The sequence below is a fragment of the Dromiciops gliroides genome, chromosome 1 (genome assembly GCF_019393635.1).
Source record: "Dromiciops gliroides isolate mDroGli1 chromosome 1, mDroGli1.pri, whole genome shotgun sequence".
Lineage (NCBI taxonomy): Eukaryota > Metazoa > Chordata > Mammalia > Microbiotheria > Microbiotheriidae > Dromiciops > Dromiciops gliroides.
The window spans coordinates 190,228,308-190,247,594 of NC_057861.1; the positions used below are offsets into that span (position 1 = coordinate 190,228,308).

Consider the following 19,287-nt stretch of genomic DNA (forward strand, 5'->3'; position numbering starts at 1 on the left):
GTGGCTGGATACCACCAGTTAGGTGGTTAATATAGTAGTCCAGGCAAGTAACCATGATGTCTTGAACTTTAGTGTGATAGGGTGATAGTGTGACTGAAAAAAGGAACTGGTAGTTCAAGGGTGCATGTTGAGATAAAATCAACAGGACTTTGAAATGTTTGTATGTGGGGAGTAAGGAAGAGGGATGTTGCAAAGATAAGTTGGAGTTTTTATCTTCCTGTGTGACCACCAAGATGGTGTTACCTTAAGCAGACATAAGCAGGCTGTGGAGAGAAGCAAGTTCCAGTTAAGGGGAGGAGAGAGTGGTGGATTTAGTTTTGGACATGTTTAGTTTGAGGTGCTGGTGATGATATCCAGGTTAAGATGCCTTTCAAGTACCTGAAAGTTCTAAACTAGAGATCAGGGTCAGATTCAAACTGGGTATGTAGAGTAGATAATTGAAAAGATGTAATTTTAACTTCGCCATCCTTGCAGACCAATAATGTTAGAGCTATTACCTCAGTAAAGCCACCCATTCTAACCCCTTCATTTTATCGATGAGGAGATTGAGATCTGAAAAAGTGATTAGCAGAGTTCCTATTGGCACCTCTACCTTCTGATTCGAAATCTAGTATTCTCGATTTCACACCACAATGTCTCATGTTACAAATACATCTTTAGATTATGAGTTGAATTGTGAACTGATGGGATCAAACTACACCCAGATAATGGACTTTGCCTTAAGGAACTTGAGTGAGGGTCTTCTCCCTGATGTTATTTGTAGAGTTCATTTTAATTTAGACCACCCTCAAGTCATCAACCAATAGAATTGAGTGATGATAATTAGCTTTGATCATTGTATAATGACCTGTCTATCAAAAGAGGATAAAAATTACAAGAGGCCAGGAAGGAACTCTCTGGAAATTCAGTCTTTCTCCTGGCTGGTGTTCAGTGCTTACTCTTGGCTTGGTCCTCCCCCTTAAGATAGTGTAGGTCTAAGGACCAGAGAAGTTATGGATACATGCAAACAATCCTTTACTGATATTATATTAATAAAATAATAATATGCATACTGCCCAAACTGGTGCAATAGCAATTAATTTATAAAACACAGTTTTAGTTAATTTGAAAAAACACAGTTTCCTAGAGTTTTCAGCTTAAGAAAATTTTGAAAGTCTTTATTAACCAAATCTTCTAAAGGCTGAATTGTCATTGTGAGAAAACTAGTTAACTTTCAGAAATCTCTTTGCATGAAATTCATATAGAAGGTTCTTCCTACTGAGTGCATCAGCATTGTTAAGAGCTGACTCTGTTCACAAAGCCTTATTTAGTTCCTGAGAGCCTGTTTCTGTGAGGCCCACTTGCCACACTTCACATCAAACAACAGAAGAGAATCTCCACTAATGATGTTCTCAAGTGCTATCACTGCCAGGGCACAGAATCTGCCAGGCTGAAGTGATCATGGAGCATGACAAGATGAGGGCAGGCTGCCAAAGGAGTGGCTGAGTGGTGAACTGGAGGAGAATAGTCAGGAAGGGAGCCTATGGGGACTGTTTAAGGTAATATTGACCCTGATAGCAGCTGGAACTTGTCTGCAGACAGCAGTAGCTCATTTTGGAGCACTTTCTCAAGGTGAGGCTCTGAGAAAACGCCGAAGACAATTGAAGAAGTACTTTGGTCATACAGAGAATGCATGCCTCCTCCTCAAATAAATGTGAAAGACTTCACTGTTAACAGAATCCCTATTCATTCACAAAGGAAAAATCACAATAGGAGCTTGTGAGTAGACATGTATTGTGAAAATAGAAGACTGTAAAGAAATGAACTCTGAAAATAAACACAAATTAATATAGCTTTTTACTTAACTTTTTTTAAAAACTTTTTTTTGGTGTGTGAGGCAATTGGGGTTAAGTGACTTGCCCAGGGTCACACAGCTAGTGTTAAGTGTCCTGAGGCTGGATTTGAAATCAAGTCCTCCTGACTCCAGGGCTGGTGCTCTATCCACTGCACCACCTAGCTGCCCCTTTATTTAACTTTTAAAAATTATCCTTATATGTTGTTATTTATGTTTATGTTGTTTTATAAAGTGCCTACTATGTGCCAGGCTATAAATGATAAGAAAACAAGTAAGAAAAAGAAAGACAGTTAATACCCTCAAGCAGTTTATAATCTAGGGGGGAAGGTGACACAACAGGAAGCTGAAAAGCAGGGAAGAGAGGGAGGCAATGGGGGAGGGAGAAGGTACCTTGCATTAGGGATATGATGATGGTAGGATCCAAGGAGTGCAGCTGGTAGGAAATAGAGTTGGCTGTGCTTCTGAACCCTCTTTAAATGGGGCCTTTGGGAGGAGGTTTCTTTGAGGTGTTGTTGTTGTTATTGCTCTGTCTTCCAGTCACGGGGCAGAGGCTACTGAAGGATGGGGTGTGAGTACGAAAACCAGTACAAATTTTGTGATGATGGGTTTCTTCTCCTGTAGGGGCAGGTACAAGGGCCATGAGGGGAATGATAATTCTTACTGCAATGATGTGCATCCTTGGACATTCAGTAAATACAGATTGACTCCCTTTTTCATTGACACGAAAGTTTGCCTCTGTAGGGAAAAGGCAGAGAATGTGCCATACTTAAAAATGGAAATAGCCAAAATGTCTTAGATGATGTCTGTGTTTGGTACACAGTATTCAGCTGAATGATAAATAATAATCATAATGACAACCAACAACAGTTAACACTTTGCTTTCCAAAATGTTTTACATATATGATCACATCTGAGCTTCAAAGAATCCTATAAGGTAGGCAATGCAAGCATTATATCCCCATTTTTCAGAAGTGCAAAGTGAGGACGAGGGAGATTTAAGTGACCTGTCAAATGTCGCTAACACTTACTTAGCTAGTAAGTATCTGAAGTGAGATTTGAACCTAGGTTTTCCTGACTCCAATACTAGCATATTTTCTACTATATTTCCTTATTATCAATGTGCTAAGTACAATAGAACATCAAGCTAGGCAGAGGCCTGGTTTATAATTAGTAATACCGTCTAGGTTTGCAGGTTCTCGTTTCATACCATTTAGATTATTTCTGGAGAGAAAACAGTTCAAATTAATATCTTAAATGAAGGCATTAAGAATAGAAACAAAGGATTTGTCAATATAGAATTAAAATTAAAAAGTTTTCCTAAAGCTAGAAGATGCTTGATTCCAACTTCATTTTATCTTATGGACCTTGAATGAGACCTTGAGGGTCACCTAGTTCAACATCCCGCTCATGTCAGAATCCCTTGTGTACTTTATTCAAGATGCAAATAGATGTCAGAATTCATCTGTCAGAGAATTGAATTAAATTTTCTAGCTGCCAAAAGCATTTTGTTTTGATGTTCCATTGTAAATAACAGTAAATATCAAGCAAATGTGAATGTCTCAGATTGACAATAGACTACCTATATAGAAGAAGGTCTATTTTGTGAATTTGTATGTGAAAATTGTTCATATTTCTTCTTCTAGAGACTTAATACCTATCGTTGCTGCTCTGGAATACAATCAATGGTTCACAAAGCTGTCCTCCAAGGATCTAAAATTGGTAAGTGAATTTTTAAAAAGAAAAATCCCAAGCCTATACATGTCAGTTTTGCTTTGCTGTGTTTAGATCGTCCAAAAAAAAAAAAAAAAAGTGGTTTCTTTACCCCTCAGTACAAGAGACTTGCATCTGTTACCCTTTCTAGAAATGACTTGCCAAGCATTCTGCAAAGCCTGTAATGTGAGATGCTTCAGAAAAGTGCTTTAGCTCAGGCTTTTTTAGCTGCTTCAGGCAATTTTAGATTAGACAGGAAGCTACATCCAGTTGGCAAAAACTATGAGGGTTACGTTTGCGCAGCTGGTACAGAAAAAGCAGATTTTACATTCCTATCATGTATTCCTTTTTTGAATAGGCCCTTTTGCTCAGAGTTAGGAAAAAGTTAACTGAATAAAGTTGGTTTGGTCCATTAGTAATAGTTAATATTAGTCTTTCAGCTGAGGCTTGTAGTGTGTGCGTGCACATGCGCACATATAAATACATAGTATTATAAGTAACCAGTATAAATATTGTGAATACCCTAAAAAAAAGTAAAAGGGGGCCAAATATTTCAACTGTTTTAAACAGTAGAAGTGAAATGTGTATTTGTGGAGGTATTTTTTTATAAAGCTCAACTTCTTCATTCTGTTGATCTTTTTAGCTTAAGAAACAATATAACAGGGACAGCTAGGTGGCGCAGTGGATAAAGCACTGGCCTTGGTTTCAGGAGGACCTGAGTTCAAATCCAGCCTCAGACACTTAACACTAGCTGTGTGACCCTGGGCAAGTCACTTAACCCTCATTTCCCTGCAAACAAACAAACAAAACATATAAGAAACAATATAACAACTATTCTCACTCCCTCCCTTCCTGCCTCTCCACCCCCACCCCACCCCAATCTCTAACTCCCACAGTATGTAAAATGAGGGGACTTTGGAATCAGGAAAAAGATATGCTATGAAGAGGAAATTGGCCATTGGTAATTGATGATATCATTGCTGTCACTGGGCACTTAGGTTTGCTAGCAGGTTTTACTACTTTTACTAGGAAGCCAGCCTAGGACATCATTTTGGTTTTGGAATCAATTGATTCCCCTGCTACCAATATAACTGGCATAAGTATTGTGGTTTCATCAGTGTTTCTGAAATTTGAGTGGAAATGGAAATGTGAATTACTTGTCAGGACTAGAGGCACTGAGGAGCCATAGAAATAGATTAGGAAGTCATTACTAGGAAAACCAAAGCCAGTCAGGAAATGGTTCACAGGGATGGATGTTCAACTCATGGAGTACTTGGCAATCAGCATTAGGAAATAGCAGGAGCAGAAGTCAGAAGAACCAGGGAACACACAGGTGTAGGTGATCCAGAGCATCAACTCATAGGTAAACTGTCAACATGGCAAGAAAAACACACCAGGGACAAACATTTTTTTTAAACTGAGGAAACTCTTACTTCAGGACAGGAATCATCTTTCATAGTTTGGGTTAGCAAAGGAGTTTTGCCTAGCATATGGTCAGTCTGGAGCCTGCAGGTGGCAACAGATGCATCCTATTAGTGATGTCTGGAACAGGGAAGATGGGATTGGCAGTAAAGATAGATTCAGTGCTAATCCAAGGGTAGTGTCTCCTTCGTGTGTTGCTTTCTGCTACCTAAGTTTTTCTTTAGCAGTTAGGTTTCAAGAAGGGTTCTGATAGACCTGCCTAAATTCCAAGCTTTGGAATTGGACTCAGATCTTTAGTCTAACCAGGATTATGTCAATAAATCCAGCCTTAGCATATTATTCCCTTTCCATTAAAACTGAATCACCCACTAAAATAGCTCTGTCATCTTCTCTGTTCCTAAATAATAGTAAGGCAAAAGCCCATTAGTCAATAAATTTAAGTGCCTACTATGTGCTAGGCACTGTGTGAACCTCAGGATTAGGTGTCAGCCTGAATTTTCATCTGGCTTCACCACTTGCTAGCCATGTGACTTTTTCAGTGTCACTTCTCATCTTTCAAGTGATAACTATCCTCCCTCTCTTGTAGGGTTGTTATGAGGATAAAAATGAATTAATTAATGTGAAAGCGCTTGGTGAAAAATAGAGTAGTGCACAGGAAAGGGAGTGTGTGTTTATAACTGTGATTGTTCATCGAGGATCTTAGATGCCAGCTAATCTAACCCCCTCAGTTCACAGATGAGGAAGGTGAGGCCCCTGGGTTGAGACCTGCCTGTTTCACCCAGGTATTAAGTCACAGCAAGGAATTGACCCTGGTCCCTCTGACTTCAAAACCTAGCACTCTGCTTTCTGTTATAGCTTACATGGGTATATGATTATTCTTCAGTATCAGCAAAATACAAGTATGGTCACATGCCTTCAGTATTCAAATAATACTGGTTCATTTGAGATTTACAGTATTGGAAATAGTGTTATAGACTGAAGGGATTATAAAGATCATTTTGTCCAGCTCCTCAATTTGCAAATCAAGAAAATGAAGTCTAAAAAGGTATAGTGACTTACACCAAAGGTTACGGAAAAACTAAAATTAGATTTGATGTCTGGCTTCCAGTTTAGAGCCCCTTTCCAGTATTACTGGAAAGAAGGAACTTATTTCATGTTCATGTCTTATCCATAGTTTTTATTAATATCCATTAAATAAAAGAGGAAGAATGAATGTTGGAAAAATTGATTTAAGATCATCATAAAGCATTCAAGATCATACTGTTCCCTTGATAATTTCAGCATAGGGATCTTTACTGATCTAAAAGAAATTGCATTATCTTGGAGAGACCATCTAATTTGAAGGAAAACCAGCTTTACAATTCACACTGTTACAAAAATGATAAAATTCATCGCTGGTAGTGTTGTGGGAGAAAAGTAGATACCTCTTTATATTATGAGAGAAACTTCAAGGTAGTGTGATGCTTTTGGAGAATAATCTGTTAGTACACTGCATAAGTAATAATACCCATTTGAACCAATAATCCTGTTATTGGTTATAGATCCTAGCAATGTGTTTAAGAAGGTAAAAAAATAAAAAATACTTTATAGCAATACTAATACTTTTAAAAATATAACCACATTAGGAAGTCCTTGTTAATGGAAGGAAAGTGTGTTAAATTTGGAATCAAGTGAGCTGGGTTCACGTCTTGTCTCTGAAATTTATTGTTTTTGATCCTTGTAGACAAGTAATGTCACCTATAAAATATTAGAAGGAAAAAAATGCTTTATTTAAATGTGAACCAAACTGTGCCTAAATTTCCTCATATTTAAAATAGCTTTTGCCTAGAATGGTCATTGAAATCCCTTCCAGGTTTAAAGGTCTATGAAAGTCATCGTTGTCAATGTCACCAAATATTCCCAGCTTTCCCAACCTTACAGTCACCATTTTATTTTGATCTTCTTTCAGCCTCCGCTTTCAGATTGTTATCCATCTGTTTCTCCTCCATGTTTTTGTTGGTTTTTTTTGGGGGGGGGGCAATGAGGGTTAAGTGACTTGCTCAGGATCACACAGCTAGTCAAATTGAGGTCATATTTGAATTCAGGTCCTCCTGAATCCAGGGTGGGTGCTTTATCCACTCTTCCACCTAGCAGTCCCTGTCCACGTTTGATTCCCTCTATTGCTTTCCCCATGTTCTTATTATGTAGGTTCCTATCTGATCTCCTTTTTTCTAGTCCCTTTCTGTTCCAGTCTCTCCTGGACATAACAGGGTAGTCTACTTCCTACCCAATCCAACCTACTCTTGGATCATGTGTCCTTCAAACCTTTAGAGGCTGTTGGTTCTTTCTTATATGACTCTTTAGACTCATGTTAAATATGTCTACTACCATACCAGCTTCATCCCTTGCTTCTCACTGTTGCCCTTTTCCAATGCTAATAATAATACTTTTACTATCCCTCACACATTGCTCATTATTGCTTCTGGGACTTTTTCCTTTCCACCATGTTCACTCAGAATGTCCAACTGTCTCAGGCCACACTCACTATTTCTTTAAAAAAAATTGCGGGGCAGCTAGATGGCACAGTGGATAGAGCACTGGCCCTGGATTCAGGAGTACCTGAGTTCAAATCTGGCCTCAGACACTTAACACTTACTAGCTGTGTGACCCTGGGCAAGTCACTTAACCCCAATTGCCCCTCAAAAAAAACAAAAAAAACAAAAACAAAAAAAAAATTGCTCAAAATTCACTGTTATTCAAGAAGTCTTCCTCAAATAATAATCATCCCACTCTGATCCCAACACTTTTCATATGATTTGAACTCAGGTCTTCCTGAATCCAGGGTCGGTGTTTTATCCACTGTGCCACCTAGCTGCCCCCTCATATGATTTTTATAATATTTTCTTACAATTATTTCTGTGGGATTTTAAATAGTTTTCTAATTTCACTTGCATTTACATTGATGAATGTATTTGACCTTCATGCAAGCCCTTATAAAACATTTCATCTATTGTATCAGCCTATCTCCAGTTACCTTATTTTCTCCAATTCATTTTTTATCAAGTTGCTAAAATAATCTTAATGCAAAGGTCTGACTTTTAATCCCTTTTAAAAATTAGTTGATGGTTCTCTACTACCTTTAGGATAAAATGCAAATTTCTTAGCTTAATATTTTTATATTATAAAACTATTTTGTTATTTTCCAGTTGCATTGTAAGGATAGTTTTCAACATTTCTTTTTGTAAGGTTTTGAGTTCCAAATTTTTCTTTCTTTCTCCCTTCCCTCCACCCCCCAAACAGAAAGCAATCTGATACAGATTATATGTGTACAATCACATTAAACATTTTTCTACATTAGTCATGTTGTGAAAAAAAGAATCAGAACAAAAGGAAAAAATCTCAAAAAAGAAAAAAAAAGGAGAAACAGTATGGTTTAATCTATATTCAGAATCCACAGTTCTTTTTTTCTGGATGTGGAGAGCATTTTCCATTATGAGTCTTTTGGAATTGTCTTGATAGGAAGCTAGCTTAGTATTTTCAAGCATCTTTTCATTCAGTCTCTAACCTACCTTTCTAATGTTCTGCATTTGTGCCTTCTTGTACCATGTATTCAAGCCAAGGCTCTTCTATTTTAGGTCCTTAAAAAATTTTGTTAAATTTGAATCGATTGGGGCAGCTAGGTGGCACAGTAGATAGAGCACCGGCCCTGGATTCAGGAGTACCTGAGTTCAAATCCGGCCTTAGACATGTAACACTTACTAGCTGTGTGACTCTAGGCAAGTCACTTAACCCCAATTGCCTCACTAAAAAATATATATATATATATATTTGAATTGATTTCCATATAAAATGGCTGCCCTTTGCAAACAATCATTCAGTCTATTTCTTTTGTCTCCTGAAACACAGTAACTAGAATTTAGTAAATAGTAAGGTACTTGCTGTATTCTATCTTGTATTCTTGTCATGTGTGTATGCACCCAATACTTTTTTAAAACTATGAATTCCTTGAAGTTATGAACTATATCTGAATCTGTACCTTATACCTTGTTGGCATTTAGTAAATTTTTGTTGAATAAATGTATGACTATAATCATTTTCCATATTATGTAGCTGAAACACTAAAGCCTTTAAAAAAAAAAAAATCTGGCCCAACTTTGTCCAAAAGATTCTTTAATCCCTTGTATTCTGGAGTTTTGTTTTGTCCATGAAACAAATATATTCTTTTAGGTCCCTGTTTGTTTCAGGTACTTCTTGAGGGTAAATCATGAAGAGTATGTAGTCATATATTTGGCTTTAGAAATTAGAAATTAGATTATTTCCTATCAGGCCATTCTGAGTTAACAATTTTTATTATGAGAATACAGAAGGACAGGTTTTTTTAACATATATGATAAAGACTCATTTGGTAAAAAGGGGGTGACAATTTGAGAATCAATGTAATCAGCATAATGTAATTTTCAGGCATAAGGTCAAATGTAATGAATTTCTACCACCATATCCACTGTTTCTTTTGTGACTGGATAGCTATGAACTGCAGTATAATCCATAGGGAAGCGTTATGCTTTTTTTGGATGGAATAAGAGAGCATATAGGAATGATCAAGCACTATTCTTCTTGAGTATGTGTGTCTAAGAGTACTTTTACTCATGGTATTAGGCTGAATCTTCTTTAGTTCTAGGCACTATTCCAGGAATTGTTATTCTTATGGTCTAATGTGATCAGACAAGGAAATGAACCATAACATTAAAAAATGGTGTGCCAAGAAAAAACACATTTACTGTCACATTTTGTAAGATACACAGAAATTTATTTTTGTTTTCTATATAGGCCTAAATATTCCATTTTAAAATATTTACATGAATACTGAGAAGGAAATGATGGTATAATTGACAAAGGACTAGCCTTGAAGTGGTGAATATTTCAGTTGAAGTTCATTTAATCTCTTAGTACCTTGACTGGATGTGTCAAACTTCAAGCCCACAAAACTCTGGAGTGGAGTTGGAACCAGATTAAATGGAATTGGGAAATGTTTAACAAAACAAGTAAAAATGCATTACAACATAGATAATGTTGGTTTGTGGTTTTATAAGTCAATATTTGTCTGGCAGAGATCCATTTCAATTCGAATTTGACACCACAGCGCTAGACAACTGTAAGATACTGACAAATCATCAGTCTTTATCAGTAAAAGGAAGTTGTACTCCAAAAGCTCACCAAACTGTTAAAAGTATCAGTCTAGATTTTTGGCCACCTACCCCTCTGCCCAATAAAATAACCATAGACACTAAATTGTTCTGACAACTTAAAAAATATATTTTCAATTTATGGAATAAAACAAGCAAAGCCATAACATAGTAGAATAAAAAATGCACACAAAATTTCAAATCTACTATGCACAACTTGCTATTCTTTCCAATTATACAACAAATTATCATGTACATTTCTTTTTTTCCTCATCCCCCCTCCCCACTACCTGCCCCAAGATGGTTGCATTTCTTATTTTTCTTTTTTCCTGGCTATATCTTAAACTCATGTACATACATCAGGCCACTTAAAAAGATCCATGTTTTCTTGACACTGATAGCACATTTCAACTTTTAAAATATGTGTGTGTATGTACATATATATGGATAAATGTACTTATACAAACATCATTATTGTCACTTCCAAGTGATTATCCCCAACCAATAAAAGAATACTCCCTTGTAACAACAACAAAAATACAGTTAAGCAAATCAAACAAGTACATTAGCCTTTCCTGATAAAATAGGACTTGAATTTCCCAGACTGCATGAATACAGTATCACCTCTTTGTTCCTCATTCTTTTGGACTACATCCCTTACTTTTTATCCTCTGAAATCAAGATTGAGCATAGCATTAATTTGAATTCTTGCGTTTTTCAATGTCGCTTAAGTCATTGTGTAAATTGTTCTCCTGATTCCATTTGCTTCACTTTTTATTAGTTCATACAAGTCTTCCTAAATGACTTTGGATTTTTTAAAATTTCTTATAACACAATAATAATACATTATGCTATTATGCTACAATTTGTTTTGCCATTCCCCAGTTACTTGGTACTCACTTTGTTCCAGTTGTTTGCTATCACAAAAAGTGCTATTCTCTGTACCTACATATATAGGATGCCCCAGAAGAATTTGTATAGTTTTAAGCTATTAAAACTATTAAACCTTAAAACTACACTAAGACTTTTGGGACACCATGCAAAAATGCATGAGCATGTAAACATATATACATATATATATATATATACACACGCACACACACACACACACACACACATATATATATAATATGCATGGATGTATACATACATGTATATATACACACCTATCTCTATGCCCAGGGGCCTGATGAAACCAGCTCAATCCTACTTCTTATTATAAATTTCCAGCATGAGAATTCACATTTTTTAAATCAGCATATGCTACAAGTCAGGGCTTGTTTGCTTTGTTGATTGTCTAGACTTAAGACATTGATGAAGAAAATGGTGATAATATACAGTGCTTGCATGCTATCCATCTCCAGAGAAAGAACTGATATTGATTGAACACAGACTTAAAAAAAAAAAAAAGAGTACTTGTGGATTGTACATATGTAACCTATATCAAATTGGTTGCTGTCTTGTGGAGGGGGTAGGAAAGGGAGGGAAGGAGAAAAATTTGAAACTCTAAATCTTGTAAAAATGAATGTTGAGGGGCAGCTAGGTGGCGCAGTGGATAGAGCACTGGCCCTGGATTCAGGAGGACCTGAGTTCAAATCCGGCCTTAGACACTTGACACTTACTAGCTGTGTGACCCTGGGCAAGTCACTTAACCCCAATTGCCTCACCAAAAATAAAATAAAATAAAAATGAATGTTGAAAACTACCTTTACATGTAACAGGGAAAAAATAATATACAGTGCTGTTTGGCAGATGTTTTATATATACATATATGAATATGTATATGTGTGTGTGTGTGTATATATATATATATATATGTATCTATCTCTATCTCTATCTCTCTATATATCCTTATTTCCTTTGCCTCTTTCCCTTTACAGAGCTGTTAAATATTCACCAGCATATCCTTGCCAATGCCTATCACTATATCTGTACCTACACCTGTACCTATCAGGTTTCCCTCTTTGACTTCCTTATGGTATATGTCTAGTAGCAATATCTTTAGGTCAAAAGATACATATGGTTCAATGACATTTCTAGTATAGTTTCAATTTGTTTTCCAGAATTTTCCAGTAAGGTTCACAGCTCTACCATTTGAGTACTTATTTTCCCACAGTTCCTCCAACATTTACCATTTTTTGGTTTTTGTCATTTTTGTCAGTCTAGACATGAATTGAATCTTGAGACCTTTAGTTTGCATTTCTCTTCTTTTCATAGAACAATCAACTTAAATTTTATTCATGGGTAAGATAGGATATTATGTCCCATTTTGTGATCCTTGCATTGATTTTTGGGATTGACAATATCTGAAATTTCTATAGTGCCTTAAGATTTGCAAAACACTTTGACATACTTTGCAATACAGCATTTTATTTAGCATTATGGAATAGTCATAGAATGTTTCTGTTACAGTCTACTGATGTCTGCGAACAAATCTTGAGAGTTGTGAGTAGGTCCAATCGATTGGAAGAATTGGTTTTAGAAAATGCCGGGCTTAGAACGTAAGTACTTACCTGAATACTTCTTTTTAAAACTGTACCTTCCGCCCCCTTTATTTATACCTTCACGAAATGTAAAGTTTCAAAAAGTATCTCGGCCTACAGGTAGAGAGAAGTAGGAGTAGTCCAATCATATTCTTTCTCTCTTTCAGTGTCATGATGTTTTATAACACTTAAAATCATCCAGCACTTTGCATTTGATGCATTCTCAGAAATCTGTTCTGTTGATGTCTTTACCGGTCTTCTCCCTTGGCACATAAAGACTCTGATATTTTTCAATTCATTATTAATAGTCATATAAATGAGCTCTATCCAGGTCATGATATTAGAAAAGTTTGAATTCACTGGAACAAAGAACTGTAATATCAGAAAGTGGGAGAAGGAGAGAGTTTCTTAATCAAAGTATTTAATGCTTTATTTGAAGCTAAACATAACTAAAATAATGATCTTGATTTTATGATAAATTATCGTGCTGGCAAAAGCTACAATTTTAGCCTTTAAACTCAACAATTAAAGCAATCAGCTTTGCATTCATGAGGAGTATATGGAATGAGAAATAAAATATAGTGCGCAGCCTGTTATAATTTTCAGAAAAACCAGGTTCAATGTTGGAATAGAAAACAGACATGCACCCAATATAAATAAGTAAAATAAAAACCTAAAGATGTAGTCATATTTATCCATGTTAAGTGCTGTGGTTACTTTGTTCATAAAAGTGTCAGTTATTTAATTGAAGGATAAAGCTGCCAAAGACCAGACACTTTAAAGGAAGGAATGCTTTTCTTAGTTTACAGACTGTATAATTTCTTTTTTAGAACTCATACATTTTTTCATCAGCAGGATTGCCTTTTCTTAAAATGGCTTTCTGGTTAATCCTATGGAACCCTTTTCTGGACACAGGAAGGTTTATGTAGTCTCCCAGTGAGGAAATATATTTATATGTGATATGCCAAGTCTTTACCAGGATGCCATAAAAGCTAACATTAAAACTATAAACTTCCTAAGCAGATTTCACTATGCTTCAGCTATTGTGATAATGTCTTTAAATTCTGTATTAATATTTAATCTATACTTGTTTTATTCACTTTCAGAGATTTTGCACAAAAACTGGCCAATGCCCTAGCCCATAATCCCAACTCAGGACTTCACACAATTAACCTTGCTAGCAATCCACTGGAGGATAGAGGTACTGTAATATTTTAGTTTTTCATTGATAGCAGAGTTTTAAGAGGATTAGAGAGCTTTTACTCAGCTTTGCCTGAATAATGGAACGTCACATGCTAAATTGTCCTTGTATCCTGAATACAATTGTTATTGGCTTTATTTTTTAATGACTTTTTTTTTTTGCTTCTCTCTTTATCCTTTCATTAAAATGGTCTTGACCACGATTGTCAATTTCATGGTTCTTTTATAAACTTGACACCATTTTAAAGTGGATATAGACAGTAGGGGGACATGTTATTTAAAAAAGAAAACTCAATTTTTAGAGATGAGAAAGGGTGAATATTTTGTTACCATTTTCTGCTTTTGATATTTTTTCTTCCTTCTATCCATCATAATTAAATTGCTATGAATAACTAATAGACGCTAGTAATTTCCATTTTGCATTTTTTTGTGGTAATGTAACGATTTGACATTCCCCTGACCTCATTTCTATCTTACTCATTCCTTAAAAAATAGTATTTATGGGGGCAGCTAGGTGGTACAGTGGATAGAGCACCGGCCCTGAGTTCAAATCTGGACTCAGACACTTGATACTTACTAGCTGGGCAAGTCACTTAACCCTCATTGCCCTGCCTCCCCTGCCTAAAAAATAATCATGCTTTTTTCACATTAGTTATTTCCTGAGAAATCCCTTCTTCATCGAACCTTTCCTTATAACACAGAAAACCAGCTAAACAAAAACACTTAACAGAATAAAGATTTTAATATCTGACAGTTTATTCAGCCTCTTATACTCTTAGTCCCCACTTCTTTATGAAGAGGAAGGAAATCTGTTTTATCTTTTATCTTTATCTTTTGTTCTCCAGAACCAAAATTGTTCATTGCAATTAATCTGAGACCAGAAGCCTTTTACTATTGTTTACATTGTTATTATTGTTGGTGTTCAGTTGTTCAGTTGCATTAGACTTTTCATGACCTTATGGACCATAGCACACCAATACTGTCCTTTGTGTTTTCTTGACAAAGATACTGGAGTGGTTTGCTATTTCCTTCTCCAGCAGATTAATGCATCAGGGTCAAATGATTTGCCTGGGGTCACACAGCTAGTAAGTATGTAAGGCCCGATTTGAACTGACTATACGCCTAGTGCTCTATCCATTGAGGCATCTAGCTTTCTCTGCTGTTTGCATTGTTGTGGTTCTTTTGTATTTCTTTTTTGTTGTTGTTGTTTTTGTTATTCTTTATTATTTTCCATAGTCCTTCCCATGTTTATCTGAATTCATACTGTTTACTCAGTGCAGTAATATTCTATTACATGTACATACCACAATTTCATTAGCAATTTCCCAGTTGATAGGCACCCACTTTCATTCTTGGTCTTTAGTATGTTGCCACTGAGACTTTGGTTATCTGTGGGATCTCTTTTTGTTATTAACCTCCTTGGGGTATATTCCTAGTAGTAGGATCATTTAATCAATGAGTATAAAATAATTGAGAATCTTTTTCTCCAATACTTCCAAATTGTTTTCCAGAGTTGTTGTCCTACTCATGGTGCATTGATGTCTTCCTATAGATCATCCAGCATTAACTAGTTTTATCAAGCTTTGCCAATTTAGTGGGTATAAGGTGAAACTTTTAAGAAAATAATGGGCTTTGCCAACTCCCAAAGGCCCCAGCTGGGATTGATTTGGACTGACTGAGAATTGACTGATTTCCCTAATTAACATACTTGAAGCTGACTTGATTGAAACCACACCTGCCTGACTCTGAAGAGGGTGTGTTCTCAGAGACTGTGGACTTTGACCTCAACACTGGACCACCCCCAAGTCCAGTGAATCAATGAACTTGAATGCTACCAGCCAATTAGCTTGGAGTGGTGTGTAGACACTGCCTCTCTTCCAGACCCACAGGTTACTTCTGCTCTGACAGGCATAGGAACTTCCTCTTTTTGGCCTGAGATTCATCGATGAAAGCGGCTCTTTCTCTCTTCTCTCTCTCCTGTAGACCCTAGCTAGGCTTTCCTATCTTTCTGACCCAGATGTTCTCTTTTTACTAATACCTGCCTGGTATGCTTTAATAAATGCTTAATGCCCCAAACTGATGCTAAAGCTTCTAATTTATAAATAAACCCTAGCTAATTTTCCCTACACTTGGGACAGGAGTAAGGTGACCACATGTTAGATTTTAAACATCGCGAACCTCAGAGTTGTTTGAATTTGTATTTCTCTTGGTATTGGTGAATTGATACATTTTTATATGGCTACTGATCAATGTCTGGCACATAGGCCCTTAATAAAATGTGTGTTACTTAATCATCATTTGCATTTCTTCTTGTAAGAACTATTCGTTCAAATCCTTTGATTACTTAACTGATAGGAATCTACTCATTGCTTAAGACTCTTATTAAGTTCTATTTCCTCTGTGTTAATCTTCCTTGATACCATTTAGAACAGTGCTCCTACTTTTCCTTCTAGGCAACTAGATGGTGAAGTGTTAGGTGTTGATTCAAGAATGCCTGAGTTCAAATCCAGCCTTAGTCACTTACTAGCTGTGCAGCTGACCAATCTGTTTGCCTCAGTTTACCCAACTGCCAAATAAGCAGCACCTACTTCTTAGAGTTGTACAGATCAAATAAGACAGTATTTGTAAAGCACTTAGCATGGTGTCTGGCACAAAGTAAATGATTAATAAGAACTTGTTCCTTTTCCCTTCCCTATCTCAGAATTCTATTAGCATTCATTGTGGTTATTTTTAATTTGGCACATATTTCCTGCCTTATATTTTTATATAACGGTGTCTTCTTTCCCAAATGGGATTATATGTTCCCAGAGGAGAAAAAAGATGACTTATACTTCTTACCCATAGCTCTTAGCCAATACCCTTGCATGTACTGGGGGAGTACTTTCCTGGCATTATTTTGCTTACGCTATTCATGTATTTTATAATCCCTTTCTGTAAGGCAGGGTAAATCATTAGATCATCCTTGAATACATTCTTAATTAGTAGAATCCAAATTAGTCTACAAAAGCTCATTGTTCAGTCTTTTCAGTTATGTCCTACTCTTTGTAACCCCATTCAAGGTTTTCTTGTTAAGGATACTGAAGTGGTTTGCTATTTCCTTCTCCACCTCATTTTGCAGATCAGGAAACTGAGGCAAACAGAGTGAAGTGACTTGCCCAGGGTCACACAACTAGTAAGTGTCTGAGGCTAAGGATAGCAAAGTCTGCTATTGTTTAAACCTTAGATCCTAACATGGCGTTTCTCCTTTCTATACTTTGCTTTTCTGTTTACCGACAGTTTTTCTCTTGTTATAATTGATAGATCATATGAAATTTTTCATGGTTCTATTGGGTTTGATGTCTTTTGTGTAGACAAAGTAACATGGCTAAATTAATATTCCTTTTCTATCCCTCCTTTTTTCCCTTCATACACTTATTGCTCATACTCAGAAGTCTTCTTGTCTTCTTTGTTATCTGCTTTATCATAATCTTCTGCTCTTCCTCTTCCTCTTCCCTCTCCTTCTCCTCCTTCTTCCCCTTCTCTTGACTCTCCTTATTCTTATTATTCTCAATCTAATTCTTTTTTCTTTTCCTTCTTCTCCTCCTTTTCCCTTCATCCCATCTGTCCTATTTCAGCTGTACCTACTTCATCTACCTTATTTGTATGAATCTCATCACTTCATCATTTTTACCCTGGCCATTGCTGTTAATTAAATATTTAATGACCCTTTCCATTGATCTCTGGCAGGGGATGAGGGTTTGGGGGCGTGTTTTTGGTCCAACAGATCTTGAGACTTCCCTACTTATGAGCACTTCTTGATTCCATATTCATTTCTCACTGTTTCTCTCTGGCTTCAGAGTTTCCTGATATTTTAAATATTCTGCCTTTAATCCTCTTGAATACAAAGCCCATTTGCAGAGACAATGGGACCAATTCCTCATGGGACATTTTTATTCATGCTAAATATTCACAAGTTAAAAGCTTGGGAATAAATAACTTGAAGAATGAAAATTTTACAAGAAATTCAGATTAGTGTAAAACTTGTATTGAGATTTAGGCCAACGAATAATGTTTAGGGTGATTAGACTTTTTATCATTTTCATTGACTGTCTCTGTTATTTCTGAAAGCAATAAAAAAAGCATTCTGGACCTCATTTTCCTTATCTAAAAAAATGAGACTAGTGTATTAGATCTTTTATATCTAATATAGAAGTATGTGATATCACCAAAATTGGATTGTGGTCATTAGATATGTCAAAGCACAAGCAATGCTCTAGGAAGCTAGCCCACTTCTTGCTTGTTCAAGCCAGGTGAATATTTGGTCATCTCCACAAACTCTCAGAAGAAAGGCATTGACTATCATGTCTTGTCTCTTTTTTACTAAAACTAACAACAGGGGCAGCACAGTGGATAAAGCACTGGCCCTGGATTCAGGAGGATCTGAGTTCGAATCCAGCCTTAGCTGTGTGACCGGGCAAGTCACTTAACCCTCATTGCCCTCGCCCTTCCCCCCCCCCAAAAGAATTAATAACATATGTTCTATAATCTAGTAGATGTCATGGTTATTTTATAATTTTTCCATGTAGTATGAAAAGATGCCACATCCTCAGAAAATCCAAATTCCTCCTGTGGTAAAATAGCCTCATTCCATTTTGATTTGGAAGTCTTTCTCCATTGTTTCAATACTTTTCTATCCTCCAACCCCTTAACTCTAGTATCTTTGAATGCTTATTTTCTTTACTGTTTTTTGTATTTCTTTTACCATTTAACAGTGGACTATTTACATGATTTGATTTAAACAGAAATGAGATTCTTTTGGATCTCATTTGTGTCTAGACAAAAAGCATTCTATTTAGAGTGTACAGTTCTTCAGTCTTAGCTCTTTCCATTCTTGAATTCCCAGGACATTCTAAGTTTTGTGTATTTTTCTATTCTTCCTTCTCTGATTTTATGATAAATTACCTTTTGGAGACTTCAGGTAAGGCTTTTTAACATCACAATGCTAAATAAAATATTTCCTTAGAAGCTTATACTTATTTAAAAAATTTTCAACTGAAAGATTCTTCGATTTCGATCTAGAATTTTTCATTAGGAATTTCTCTTGAAAAAAGATGTTGGCGCAGTGGATAGAGCACTGGCCTTGGATTCAGGAGGACCTGTGTTCAAATCCAGCCTCAGACCCTTGACACTTACTAGCTGTGTGACCCTAGGCAAGTCACTTAATCACCATTGCCTCACCAAAAAAACCCAAAAAACAACCAAACAAAAAGAGTACAAAAAGATGTTGGTTTTATAAAAAGGCAAGATAAATGGATTCTGGAATGGAAGGAATAATGGTGGACATGAGATATCACAGGACTAGAGAAAGGCAAATGTCCTTCTCTCCCTCCACCCCACCAAAAAAGAAAGAAATGAAGAGTGGAATCTTCAAATGATAGGTTAATGAATGACCTGCACTGCAACACATGCAAAATATTGATAAAAGGATGGTTAATAA

The 19,287-nt window shown here is 36.2% G+C and overlaps 1 protein-coding gene across 5 annotated transcripts in view; it reads left to right on the plus strand.

The window, feature by feature from the left end:
- The window catches only part of CARMIL1 (capping protein regulator and myosin 1 linker 1), a 413,672-nt gene that overhangs the window by 236,646 nt on the left and 157,739 nt on the right, over positions 1–19,287 (plus strand). For all 5 annotated transcript variants that reach the window (XM_043975746.1, XM_043975748.1, XM_043975747.1 and 2 more), the window contains exons 9-11: positions 3,478–3,553; positions 12,541–12,629; positions 13,718–13,812. In XM_043975746.1, the coding sequence (XP_043831681.1) occupies positions 3,478–3,553; positions 12,541–12,629; positions 13,718–13,812 (260 nt within the window). The remainder of the gene's footprint in view (positions 1–3,477; positions 3,554–12,540; positions 12,630–13,717; positions 13,813–19,287) is intronic.